At 48.6% G+C, this 14,540-nt stretch overlaps 1 protein-coding gene across 1 annotated transcript in view; it reads left to right on the top strand.

The window, feature by feature from the left end:
* Positions 1-14,540, top strand: part of pdzk1 (PDZ domain containing 1) — a gene marked incomplete at both ends in the record, with an annotated part of 31,382 nt that overhangs the window by 15,557 nt on the left and 1,285 nt on the right. Inside the window, 3 exons of the mRNA XM_084314018.1 lie at positions 5,564-5,896; positions 7,256-7,452; positions 7,777-8,016. Of these exons, the coding sequence (XP_084170144.1) occupies positions 5,564-5,896; positions 7,256-7,452; positions 7,777-8,016 (770 nt within the window). The remainder of the gene's footprint in view (positions 1-5,563; positions 5,897-7,255; positions 7,453-7,776; positions 8,017-14,540) is intronic.

Below are 14,540 nucleotides of genomic sequence, written 5' to 3'. Positions count from 1 at the left end.
CCATCTTCAGTGTAATAGGCTAGCAGTGATAGCTTGTAAAAATGGGAGCTATATACCATGAGGGCAGGAAGTGACATCATAGAGGTGAGCTTGGGAATGCTCGTCAACTTTGACCTCCAGAGTAAGGACTTGATAATGTAGCATGTTGAAAACAAATATATACCAGAAACTTATGGTGAAAAGTTTTCTTTCTGTTGTTGTTTGCTTATAGAATTTTGTGTTTGCTATTGGCTTATTTAAGTTTCTGGTATATATTTGTTTTCAACATGCTACATTATCAAGTCCTTACTCTGGAGGTCAAAGTTGACTTGCATTCCCAAACTCACCTCTATGATGTCACTTCCTGCCCTCATGGTATAATAGCTCCCATTTTTACAAGCTATCACTGCTAGCCTATTACACTGAAGATGGAACACCTGTTCCGAAACATGTCTGTACTATAGGCTGCCATTAAAAACAATTTTTTTTAAATCTGAGAGTGCTGGTCCGGCCTTCGGCTTTTTTCTTCATAATGTTTGGGATTTCAGCACCCAGTGTCAGATACTGAGAGCGCGGTCTAACTTGACTTTGATACATAGCTACTTTGGTAGCTTAGAGACCTGCAGCTCCAGAGTTTACAGTTCACCCTGTCCCTAGTGGATATACATCAGCTTTCGTAGCTACAACGATGGAGTCACGAGTCTCATTCTCGCCTGAAGCAGAGAGAGACTCGTATCCTACTCCATGGTGTGACCCTTACTAACTATTGGCAGGACGCCATCATCCAGAGGGGCCTGCTTATCGCCAAGGCAAGACATCGAGCGGCATAAGAGATGCTGGAGACGAGGAGACGAACGGGACTGTCTACACACTTGGTGCCCCCTGCACTCCCGCAGGCCTATTTGGCAGCCCAGAGATCGACCTAAGAAGGAGATGTCTCCGCTGTGCTCCCTCCGTAGACAATGTTTCCAGACGGCCCCCTTCCACCACGGAGGAGTAAGCAAGAAAAGTTCATCGGTCCCGGAGATTTACACCATTACTGACATTGCAAGTGTATATTTGAGTGATTAGCACCACTATGTCCTTTCTTAAGGGTGTACCGTATGTCTCTATTTCTCCTAATGCAATCTTATTGTTTAAGGGACTCGTTAGTCTACAATGCCCTCTAGAGGGGGAGACAGGTTACTATATTAATTTGATTAATGGCATTGTACCAAAGGGAATGAATGAAAAATTTTGTTATCCTGTTTCCTACAAGTGACTTTTATTACTTTTATCATGAGTATATTATCATTACTATTATTTTACAAATGGTAAAGTTTTCTTTCTGTTGTTGTTTTTCTTTGCTTATATAATGTTGTGTTTGCTATTGGCTTATTTAAGTTTCTGGTATATATTTGTTTTCAACATGCTACATTATCAAGTCCTTACTCTGGAGGTCAAAGTTGACTTGCATTCCCCAGCTCACCTCTATGATGTCACTTCCTGCCCTCATGGTATATAGCTCCCATTTTTACACTAAAGATGGAACACCTGTTCCGAAACATGTCTGTACTATAGGCTGCCATTAAAAAAAAAATTAATCTGAGAGTGCTGGTCCGGCCTTCGGCTTTTTTCTTCATAATGTTTGGGATTTCAGCACCCAGTGTCAGATACTGAGAGCGCGGTCTAACTTGACTTTAAAATGTGAGGAACAAATTGTAAAGCGCTATATAAATCCAGCCATTTACCATTTACCAAGGCGCTTAAATATAATAGATAAACTTAAAGGGGCACATTGAGCTGTAATTAACACAACACAAGGATTCAATGTCCCCCGATGACATCACTGGTGGCCATATTCAAACTAATTTACTCCCACTAACTGTCAAACTAAATTCATGTGTGCAACACTGTTTTTAAAAAGAGTTTTTGGGCGAGTGTGACATTATGTGCAAAATAAAGCACATAATCATTGCTTTTTTTGTGTGACGTGCCCCTTTAAAACCAACTGCGGTTACTGTACTGATCCGATTAGATGTGTGGTATTGGAATAAAGGGATGGTACTCCATCAAGCTAATGTAACTACATCTCTCTCATTACCGGCTCCAACATATCAAATGGTAAATGGTGCATTTATATAGCAGCTTTAATCCCAAGCGCTTTACAATTTGTTCCTCACATTTGACCCATTCACTCACACACCGACGGCAGAGGCAACCATGCAAGGTGCCAACCTGCTCATCGGGAGCAGTTAGGAGTTAAGTGTCTTGCTCAAGGACACTTCCGACACGCTGCCTGGGAGGAGTGGGAATAGAACTGGGAACCTTCGGATTACCAGACGACTGCTCTACCTCCCTACGTAGTATAGATGTGAAAAATGTTCCAGTGCATAGGGTGCGGCTGGGTAGCTTAGAGGTTTAAGCACTAGGAGCGGCTGGGTAGTGTAGAGGTCTAAGCACTAGGAGTGGCTGGGTAGTGTAGAGGACTAAGCACTAGGAGTGGCTGGGTAGCGTAGAGGTCTAAGCACTAGGAGCAGCTGGGTAGTGTAGCGGTCTAAGCACTAGGGAGGCTGGATAGTTTAGAGCTCTAAGCACTAGGAGCATGTGGGTAGTGTAGAGGTCTAAACACTAGGACTGGCTGGGTTTGAATGCAGCTGTCAGCTGTACTTCCAGCTTGGTCAGTCGTCCCAACTAACAGTGTTTGTGGGTGGGAAGCCGGTGGGGTTATGTGTCCTGGTCGTTGCAAACAGTGACTCATACTGGTCGGTCAAGGCGCCTGTTCAGCAGCGAGGGGATCTGGGGGAAATAGTGTGAACCTCTGCACGTGTTACGTTCTCCCAGTGAAACTTCTCGCTGTCAGGTGAAAAGAAGCGGCTGGTGACTCCACATGTATCGGAGGAGGCATGTGATAGTTCTACACCAGGGATCACTAACACGGTGCCTGGGTGTATAAAGTGTTGAATATTGATATGATCTGTTTCCCACATTGTTCAGTCATTGTTGTTAATTATAGTGAGAAATCATTAACGTGATCAGTGTCTTCACAAAGATGAGTATAATTTATCATTGATAATAATATATAACTAAAGTCAAACTGAGCAAATTTGTTATTTCAGAAGAGTGTATCAAACTGGTAGCCCTTCGTATGACTCAGTACCCATGAAGTAGCTCTCAGTTTCAGAAAGGTTGGTGACCCCTGGTCTACACCCTCCCCAGACCGACAGTGGGGCAATAAACATTTTCTTCACAAACATAGCCACAACACTGGTAAACAAACTACCCTCCCACTCAGGGCTTTATGGGGTAGAACACATAGTAGCTTACTACAAAAACCTAGGGGTCCGCAAGGACGACTTCAAGCTGAAAATGGTAACAACAGATGAGGTACTCAAAAAACTGAGCGCCCTCCAACCTAACAAGGCCACTGGCCATGACAACATCCCCTCCAAATTCCTCAGAGACTCAGCAGCCGCCATCACCCCAGTCATAACACACATAATAAACCTCTCCATAAAACAGGGACACGTCCCCAAGGACTTCAAAATTGCGAGGGTGACCCCTCTGCACAAAAAGGGCAGCAAATTAGACCCAGGCAACTACCGCCCTGTTTCTATTCTCACCTCCATCTCGAAAGTCATGGAAAAAATTGTCTACGAACAGGTCGAAAAGTACCTAGCAGAAAAAACTCGAATTTACGAATTCCAATCTGGCTTCAGAACATCCCACTCCACCGACACATGCCTTCTCTATTTGAACGACCACATCAAACAAGAGGTGGACGTGGGCAAATACTGCGGCATTGGTCATGCTGGACCTACAAAAGGCCTTCGACACTGTCAATCACTCCATTCTGATTGACAAGCTAAAAGCAATTGGTTTTGATAGTCTATCAGTGAGCTGGATGCAATCCTACCTTGAGGGGAGGGAACAGATGGTGGAGGTAAACGGTACCCTATCCCCCCCCCCCCTCACAGTGAGCTGTGGTGTTCCACAAGGAAGCATACTAGGACCGCTACTGTTCCTAATTTATGCAAATGACATGTCGTCATCTTGTGACTGCAACTTGTTCCTGTTTGCGGACGACTCAGCCCTGCTGGTCTCTGACAAGAACAAGTTACAGGTTGAAAAAACCCTCAGCTCGGAACTAGGCAGAATCTGCATATGGCTCGCTGATAACAAACTATCATTACACATGGGCAAAACAGAGTCCATTCTCTTCGGTTCAAATAACAAACTCAGCAAGACCGACGGCTTCTCAGTTACAGTGGGTGACAATATTGTCACAAGGAAAGATGAAATTACCTACCTGGGTTCCATCCTAGAGGCTAATCTTTCCTGTGACAAAATGGCATCCAATGTAATAAAAAAAGTCAATCAACGAACTCGATTCTTGTACCGGATCTCCTCTCTGGTAAACAGGAATACCCTGAAGACTCTGGCAGGAGCACTCATTCAAGGGTACTACGACTATGCTTGCACCTCTCATGGTACCAAAGCACCTCAAAGTCGCTAAAAACAAAATTACAAACATCTCAAAACAAACTGGTCAGACTACTGCTTGACCTTACTCCTAGAACCCACCTCACCCCTGCCCACTTTGACAACCTAGGATGGCTTAGAGTAGACGACAGAGTACAGCAACTTGCAATGGGCCTGGTCTACAAGATACACTACACGACCAAGGTACCCATGTACATGTCAAAATACTTCCCAAAGGTCAGTGAATACCACGATCACAACACCAGAGGGAGCTCCACAAATCATGTTAAACCCAGATTCGGCTCAAACAAGGGACTAAACACGTTCCGCAATTATGCCACATCAATGTGGAACGCCCTACCCAAAGCTGTAAAGGAATGTGAATCACTACCCACTTTCAAAACCACTCTCAAGGAACACCTACGGGAGACTGCAATTCGAAACTGGCCCCTGTAAATGTCCTAACCCAACCCCCTCCAATGTACAGTAATTTACCTAGTATGGTGTTGTCAATATTCCAATGTACAGTTTTGCTTGTTTGTACAGTGCCCCCCCCCCCCCAACCCCCTCCAATGTAAATTACCCAGTATGGTTGTCAATATCCCAATGTACAGTGTTCCCCCCCCCCCCAACCCCTCCCTACCCAACCCCCCCCCCACACAACCCCACCCAACCTCCTCAAATGTACAGTTTCTACGTCAAATGTATATACTCCCTTTTCTGGACTCTTTTTGTATCACAAACAGTACTGTATTTGCAAATCTGGTATTTCATAAATGTATAGATGTAGCAGTACTGTCTATCTGTATGTCATGTATGTCATATTTGTCCTGATGAATTGAAAATGGGGGACCCTGATGTAAACAAGACGAAAGTCTTTCTCTGGTCTGCATTCCCTTAACAATTGTGTGTATTGAGCTGTACTGTATTGTACCCATTCTGCAATCTGTTAATAAAGTTTTCAATCAATCAATCAATCAATCAATCAATCAATCAATCAATGCGCGCAACGACAAGGAAGGGAATTGGCATAACGACTAAATTAATAAAGGCAAAAAAATCAATAAAGTTTCCAGTGGCATGAAAAGCCTGTACGACGTTCACTTTCCTCTTTATGCACCAGGCGAGGAGGGCTTGTTCATGGCCGAGGTGACCTCGGGGGGCGTGGCCGAGATGGCCGGGGTCAGGGTCAACGACCGCCTGCTGGAGGTCAACGGGGAGAGGGTGGAGGGCGCCACACACAACCAGATTGTGGAGAAGGTGCACGTGGCAAGCGGCAACGTCGTGTTCCTGCTGGCGGACAACGAGACGGACCGGCACTACAGGAACACCGGCATCGAGATGGGGGCGGGGCTCGCCACCGTCAAGCACCTGCCACTCAAGCCCCGCCTCGCCGACATCACCAAGGGCCCCGGAGGGTTCGGCTACTTCCTCCGAGAGGAGCACAACAAGACGGGTGAGCTGTGATCTATATTTCAACATTATACAGTAATAAATAATAAATTATCTCTTTTATAAAAGGGGCATTTCGATATCAAACAGGAGGAAAGACTGTCAGGTTTTAAACTGTGTGGGTATCAAACAGGAGGAAAGACTGTCAGGTTTTAAACTGTGTGCGTATCAAACAGGAGGAAAGACTGTCAGGTTTTAAACTGTGTGGGTATCAAACAGGAGGAAAGACTGTCAGGTTTTAAACTGTGTGGGTATCAAACAGGAGGAAAGACTGTCAGTGTGTGGGTATCAAACAGGAGGAAAGACTGTCAGGTTTTAAACTGTGTGGGTATCAAACAGGAGGAAAGACTGTCAGGTTTTAAACTGTGTGGGTATCAAACAGGAGGAAAGACTGTCAGGTTTTAAACTGTGTGGGTATCAAACAGGAGGAAAGACTGTCAGGTTTTAAACTGTGTGGGTATCAAACAGGAAGAAAGACTGTCAGGTTTGAAACTGTGTGGGTATCAAACAGGACGAAAGACTGTCAGGTTTTTAATGACCTTCTATTACCTTTAAGTCTGTTTACCTTCTACCTTTAAGTCTGTTTACCTTCTACCTTTAACACTTTGGGCGCCAGCCGGTCTAGCCATCTTTGTACTCAGTGTGCCACCGCTGTAAAGGATAGGGATTTTCACTGTGCGTTGCAGTGTTTGCAGGGCTATATCTATATTCTATATTATAGCTAGCTATGGAGACAATACTATGGCTCATTTGATAGTGTTAATCTGTTTACCTTCTACCTTTAACTCTGTTTACCTTCTAGCTTTAAGTCTGTTTACCTTACATTTACATTTACATTTAGTCATTTAGCTGACGCTTTTATCCAAAGCGACTTACAAGTTCTGTACGACAAGCCATCAGGAAGAGCACAACTCTATCAGCTGAGTAACAATGTTCATCAAAGTGTTGAGTGCTACAGTGTAGGTTAGTTTATTAGGACAAGTGCATGACAGTATGGTTAGTTAGGGTTAGATTTTTTTTTTTTTTTTTTTTTAATTCAGATAATGGTTGAAGAAGTGCGTCTTTAGTCGACGGCGAAAGATTGGACGTGTTTCGGCTGTCCTAACTGGGGTGGGTAGTTCATTCCACCATTGTGGGGCAAGGACTGAGAATAGGCGACTTCTCTTTGATGACCCTCCCGGAGCTTGGATAGGAGTAGGTCTGAGGCGGCCAGAAGATGCAGAGCGTAGGGGTCTTGAGGGTCTTCTACCTTTAACTCTGTTTACCTTCTAGTTTTAACTCTGTTTACCTTCTAGCTTTAAGTCTGTTTACCTTCTACCTTTACATCCGTTTACCTTCTACCGTATTGAATGAAACGACGCAGGGCACTTCATCAAGGACATGGACAGAGGCAGCCCAGCAGAGAAGGCGGGGCTAAAGGACATGGACAGGCTGGTGGCCGTGGACGGTCAGGCCGTGGAGGGCTGTAGCCATGAGCAGGTGGTGGACAGGATCAGACAGAGCGGTAGAAGATGCTGCCTCCTAGTGGTGGACGCAGACACGGACCAGATGTACAAGCTGGTGAGCCACACAGCCTCCACACCGGTCCTGTTGAGTAGGGCTGTAGGGACATACAGAATAAATATAATCAAATCACAATATTCTTCTTTTGTTGTAATACAGTTGTCAGTATGATGTCGATATGATGTCCAGAACTAAAACAAAAACATACAGTATGTCTGCCTATATATTTTATGATATGAATATATCCTGGATGGCGGTATAGTAAAAATACCATACCATACCGTTGCATGGATCCACCACCTCCCAGCCCTACCGGGGTACAACCTGTGGATTCAACAGAGACTGCAGACGCTGCAGGTTAACATGTCCTCTCTTCCAAAGGGTGGGGTCTCTCCTATGCTGTTTTGGGAGGAGATGGGGGGCCCGCTTCCTCCGCCCAGTTACCCAGAAGCCCTCGACATGTCTGCGGTCCGACCCTCCACCCCTGGTAAGGAGGCAGAGGAGGAGGAGGAGGAAGAGGAGGAGGTCAAACCGAGGCTGTGTAAGATGGAGAAGACCTCAACGGGCTTCGGGTTCCACCTTAACGGCATCCAAGGAGTGTGTGGCCAGTACATCAAAGAGGTAAGACATACTATACGAGTCATAATGTCTATGATTGTACACATCCCTCTTACTTTATACACTGTATGGTAGCCATGTACAATAATACTATATATACTGTAACTGAGGGGTACAATTCCCTGACTATTAATCAAGTACTAGTATCATTAAACTATTACCGTCTATGTACTACTGGCCAATACTGTACACAAGTATATTAGATTAGAACACTTCCACAATAACACGGTTTTCCACACAAAATACTTGTTTACAATATTTATTACATCAAAGGGGGTATTAGATTACAGTACTTTGGTCACTTTGGATGCGCTTATAAGGCAAATAGAATGTGCAGGCAAATCAATAGTGAATATTAAGGATTATCTCTATGGTATGGAGCCCAACGTGGGGCGTACTACCGGTTGTAAGCCAGCAGAGGGAGGCAAAGCTCTATGCAAGTCCAGGGTTCACGGAGGCGATGTCACCCCTGGGTCAGCGGGGATAGGCAGCCTGGTCCCAGGGTGCGTGCCGGGCAGGTGAGGGTGTGGTGCCTCTGGTACGACAAAGACGGGCTTGAGTGATGTCCCCACGGGCACGTGGATCCCACAGCAGTGGGTGTAGACGGTTCTCTGCTTCCAGCAGCTTGGTGAAGAATGAAGAATAATAATCCTTGCCGGGAAAGTGGCACTGCTGGCGGGGTGTAAATCCTCCGTGGTGCTGCTGGTCCGGTGTAGATATCCTCCGGTGCGGTAGTGCACGGTTGAATTTGACGTTACTATACTATTAGCACGGGCAATAAGTGCTCTATGTAGACGCACAATTACTCACTCCACGTGGTCTTTGACTCGTAATGAAGGTTTACTAATAAATAGCGAACGATACATTGAACAAATGTATTAGGATAACACGAGACTATCTTGGGGCAATGCGAGCCCTGCTCTGCCCACGTTGCGTAGTGGGTGAGACGTTGCTTGGATAACTGGAACCGAACGAGACTGAACGGGACAATGGACTAAGAGACTAAGAGAAAGTTCTACTTTACTTGCGCCATATATATATGCGCTGTGAACAAATAGTACCATTCGTATTTCAGTAGCCGTATTCATGGGCAGAAGCTGGGCATGTACAGACATATCTCGTCGGTACCTTTGAAGTCAGCTCGAGGGGGTAAGGCAGTGGCGCCGGGGGATCGCTTCCAATAGGAGAACGAATATTATGGTCTGTCCTGCTACCAGGTAAAGGGATATTCCGTATATATTGTACAAGGAATATACAGGGGATATCAAACGATATACAATATTATACATGGGATCTCAGGCAATAAATATATATATTCGGTTTAATCTGACCCTTTGTAACAGCCGCCCCCTAATTAGTCCCACCTAATTAGCTAAGCAGGGACAGATTAACCGCACTGTCCACTACTCAATGTCCGTTGTGAGGGGTCGGGCAGTTCACAAAGTCAGGGGTCATGGTCGTCATTAGGCGCGTCGGGGAGCCTTGGCGACTCTATCAGCCTCGCCACGGGTCGGTTGTAGATCCGCCCTTGGCCGAGCACTTCTGCCACTCTGACCTTTCCGTCGGCACCAGTGGTCACTTTGCTTACGCGGCCGGCCGGCCACGCAGCTCGGGGTAGTGACTGGTCTATGGTCATGACGACTGGACGGGATGAAGGGGGGCTTAGGAGGAAGCGGGCCTGAGACCGCTTTGATCTGTGCTTGGCTGTGCTGTCTCCTCCTCCGTCTGTTTCTCTTGTTCGCTCTGTACCCCGTGTGAGGAGGGGCCGGTCCCGGCCGCCCCGTCAAGGAGTCGCTTGGGGTGCTGGGTTCGAGGTCAGCTACGTCTGGAGCGCAGCTGAGGGGGGTGGAGTTCCGAACTCCCTCTGGTACCCACGGTTCTCTCACGGGCCTCTCGCTTAATGTCAATAGCCTCTGCTGTACGGGGGAGAGGCCGGTGTCGCTCGCCTCTGTGTGTAGGCAGCTAGTGGCTGCTGTTCGGTTGAGAGATTTAGCGAGGGGGCCTTGTAGTGTCCACCCTAGGCGGGTCTCGACTGCTGCAGGACAGCCTCGGGTTCCGGTATGGACCCGGTCTATCGGAACGATGAGGTCTGCATGGTCGGAGCCTATCAGCAGGGTCGGGGTGGCGCCGTCTATGAGCGGGATAGGTAGTTGACGCAGGTGCACGTATTTATCCATCAGCTGTGGGATGGGGTAGGTGCACTGTGATAGTCCTATTTCTTGGCTGGTGAAAGCATTTGTAATCCTATACCGTCGCTCTGGCTGCCCGCTTGCTGCGATAGTGAAGGAGACATTCTCGCCCTTTATCGTCTTTAAATCTCTTCTTATTGTCTGAATCGTCATTTGGTTCTCGCTCCCCCGCAGTCCCAGCTGGGCCGCAGCGGACGCAAGCAGAAGGGTCTTCTCTGACCCGTCATCAAGGACGGCGTAAGTGTCCATGACTTTGTCCCCGTGGCTCAGGAGCACTCTGACCACTTTGAGGAGCACACGGGGGGTCTCGCTGTGCTGGTCAATGTGGAGCACTCCTGCTGGTCGGTTGTCTTGGACCTTCTGGTGGGCTCCGCACCGTGCTGCGCGGTAAGCGGCGCCCGCCTGGGCCGCCTCACGCCACTGGTTAACTTGGACGGGGTTCAGTGTCTTATATTCGGCGCACTGTGCCAGCCAGTGTCCGCCGTCGCAGTAGGTACAGTAGGGAGCGGTCTGGGGGCTCTTCGGTGCTGGTGCCACCGCCTCGGCATGGTACAGTACCGCGGCGGGCCCACTCGGTTGTCCTGGCTGACGCTTGTTGAGGTCATGCAGGACCTCCAGGTGGGTGCCACCGCACCTGCTGCACTTCCTCTTCAAGTGGCACTCAGCTGCTAGGTGGCTGCGCGCGCAGCGGAAGCAGCGGCGGTGGTCCTTGACCCACTGGCTCACATCATCCGTGGTCAGCTTCTTGAAATCTTCGCACTGATGGAGCCGATGTTCTCCCTCACAGTACTGGCACTCAATCTTCCACTGGTCCTCTTTCGTCGAGGGGGTGTTGTGGTTCTGGTGCTGCGGTACTGATTCGGCTTGGTGCATAACAGTCACCGATCTTCTTCCATCATTTATTCTCCTGGGTCCCTCTCTGGAGCTTGTGGTGCTCCGCCCGAACGTATCCAGTCGTAAGCTGCTGACTTCTCTCGCCAGGAAGTCGGCTAGATCAAGGAGGGATGGTTCGGGGCCGTTGGGATCCCGGTGGTCTCTTTGCCGCCTGAAGCGCTCCTGTCTGGCGGGCGGCAGCTTCTCCAAAATCCTCTCGACGTTAGAGTTGGCGTATAGCTCATGCATGCCCTTGTTTCGTTGCGCTCCCAGCATCCCTACCAGGGACTGCACTTTGATTGACAGGTCGTCTAGTGAGCGATTGTCTGTTGCTGGGGGTAAGCTGTCAATATGCCTTATCTCTTCTATTACGTAATCCCATATACGTCCATATCTCTGGTCCAGCGCTGCAAGGGCCGCTGTGTATGGTGTCGAAGAGGTGGCATAGGCCAGCGCTATATTGTGCGCTCGCGGTACTTTCAGGTGCTTCAGTAATATTGCATACTTGTGGCGTTCATCAGCGACATCCACCACCATTGTCTCTAGGCACATCCGGAGCTCCGTGTACTGTGCTCGACTCTCATAGGCGAAGTCGGGAAATGACGGCGTGGCAATGTATGATGTCATGGATGACTGGCACATCGGTGAGCGTTGGGGGAGAGGCCTCCTAGGCGAGTCTCCTCTTGCGTGTCGTCTTGGGCTGGTACTTGGTGGGTACCGAAGGTCGGGTACCCAGGTGCTGTTCCTCGGGGCTGACGGTGCGTCAAACTCACCCGTGAGTTGAGTCGGGGGTTTGTAGCGCAGGGCCTCGGGGCTGACTTCTGGGCTGTACTGGACCTCCTGGTCCTGAGTACGTTGCTGCTGGTCGGGGCTGTACTGGGCCTCCTGGGCCAGAGCACGTTGCTGCTGGTCGGCTTGACACTCCTCCTCTTCCTCCTCCTCTGCTAGGACCTGGAGTCTTCTGTTCAGTCTCTCGGCGTGGTTCGGTTCTGTACCCCGGTTGCTAGGTCTCGTATGGACCGGCTGGGGAGGGGGTTCGGAGACGTGGACAGGATCCTCCTGTAGGCGGGGTCCCGGGTCGCTTCGTCGGGTAGGGGAATGTGTCCTAGACCCATGTCTTGACGACCTCTGAGAGCTCCGTGCGGAGTGAGGGGGTGTCGCCATGGCAACCAGTTTGTCCATCAGCTTCGCCTGCAGCCGGTCACGCTCTGCCTCGCGCCGGGCATGGGCTGCGTCGCGCGCGGCTTCGCGCTGGGCATTGGCGATGTCGCGCTGCGCATTGGCGCTGGCCTGGGCAGCGTCGCGCTGTGCGTTGGCGACGTCGCGCTGGGCATTGGCGCTGGCATGGGCGGCGTGGAGCTGTGCATTTGTGACGTCGGCGCGGCTTCTCTCGATGTTCTCTTCTGTCTGGAGGCGTCTGGTCTCCAGCCTTATGCGGTCGTCTTCACTCCTTTGTTGCGCCTGGAAGCGCTCTCGCTCGCCTGCAAAATGTTCGCGCTCGCACGTCTGTTGCGCTTGAAGTCGATCGCGTTCGGTGGAGGCTGCCAGGGTGGCGATGAGTGCCTGCGCCAGCATCTTGTCCGCCTCGCTGGGGGAAGACGCTGTTCGGGGCGATCGGCTCCCGGCAGTACTTGTTGGAGATCCGTTCTCCTGTTGCGTACCGAGGAGATCCGTCTCCTGGGTGCGCGTCTCTTTAGGGTTGTCTTCCTCCCGGAGCTGATCGGGGGCTATTTCTTCGGTATTGTCTGGGGGTAAAGTCGTGTCAGTTCCCTCCTGGTCCCCACCGTGAGCTTGGTCAGTTACATTAGCACCCACTAGGGCCTCTGTGGTCGGGGTAACCTGGTTGTTAAGGTCAGACATAATTTTACTTTCTACTTTTTCCGCGTTTAACTTCCCTTTAAAGCTAGGTATTGGACTGACAGAGTATGCCTCTAGATAGGGGGGTGGCTGTCGTCTGCGCTGCGGGCGATCTAGCTTAGGAGAACCGTTTGTGGAGTGTTCGTCATCGGCCATGTCAATATTAATATTATATTAATATTACGCTAATTATTCTCCGGCTCGAAGGACCAATTGTAACTGAGGGGTACAATTCCCTGACTGTATTAATCAAGTACTAGTATCATTAAACTATTACCGTCTATGTACTACTGGCCAATACTGTACACAAGTATATTAGATTAGAATACTTCCACAATAACACGGTTTTCCACACAAAATACTTGTTTACAATATTTATTACATCAAAGGGGGTATTAGATTACAGTACTTTGGTCACTTTGGATGCGCTTATAAGGCAAATAGAATGTGCAGGCAAATCAATAGTGAATATTAAGGATTATCTCTATGGTATGGAGCCCAACGTGGGGCGTACTACCGGTTGTAAGCCAGCAGAGGGAGGCAAAGCTCTATGCAAGTCCAGGGTTCACGGAGGCGATGTCACCCCTGGGTCAGCGGGGATAGGCAGCCTGGTCCCAGGGTGCGTGCCGGGCAGGTGAGGGTGTGGTGCCTCTGGTACGACAAAGACGGGCTTGAGTGATGTCCCCACGGGCACGTGGATCCCACAGCAGTGGGTGTAGACGGTTCTCTGCTTCCAGCAGCTTGGTGAAGAATGAAGAATAATAATCCTTGCCGGGAAAGTGGCACTGCTGGCGGGGTGTAAATCCTCCGTGGTGCTGCTGGTCCGGTGTAGATATCCTCCGGTGCGGTAGTGCACGGTTGAACTTGACGTTACTATACTATTAGCACGGGCAATAAGTGCTCTATGTAGACGCACAATTACTCACTCCACGTGGTCTTTGACTCGTAATGAAGGTTTACTAATAAATAGCGAACGATACATTGAACAAATGTATTAGGATAACACGAGACTATCTTGGGGCAATGCGAGCCCTGCTCTGCCCACGTTGCGTAGTGGGTGAGACGTTGCTTGGATAACTGGAACCGAACGAGACTGAACGGGACAATGGACTAAGAGACTAAGAGAAAGTTCTACTTTACTTGCGCCATATATATATGCGCTGTGAACAAATAGTACCATTCGTATTTCAGTAGCCGTATTCATGGGCAGAAGCTGGGCATGTACAGACATATCTCGTCGGTACCTTTGAAGTCAGCTCGAGGGGGTAAGGCAGTGGCGCCGGGGGATCGCTTCCAATAGGAGAACGAATATTATGGTCTGTCCTGCTACCAGGTAAAGGGATATTCCGTATATATTGTACAAGGAATATACAGGGGATATCAAACGATATACAATATTATACATGGGATCTCAGGCAATAAATATATATATTCGGTTTAATCTGACCCTTTGTAACATATACCGTATACTATATATATACATCCGTTTGAATATATATGCACATATTCCTGTTTACATACCTGTATATACTATATATATCTTTATATGCCCAAATGGGCCTATGCGAGACCTCCACTTGATTCAGAAAATACATTACGTTCTATGAG

The sequence above is a fragment of the Notolepis coatsorum genome (genome assembly GCF_963971535.1).
Source record: "Notolepis coatsorum genome assembly, chromosome: 5".
NCBI lineage: Eukaryota > Metazoa > Chordata > Actinopteri > Aulopiformes > Paralepididae > Notolepis > Notolepis coatsorum.
This window is presented reverse-complemented; position numbering and strand designations above follow the sequence as displayed.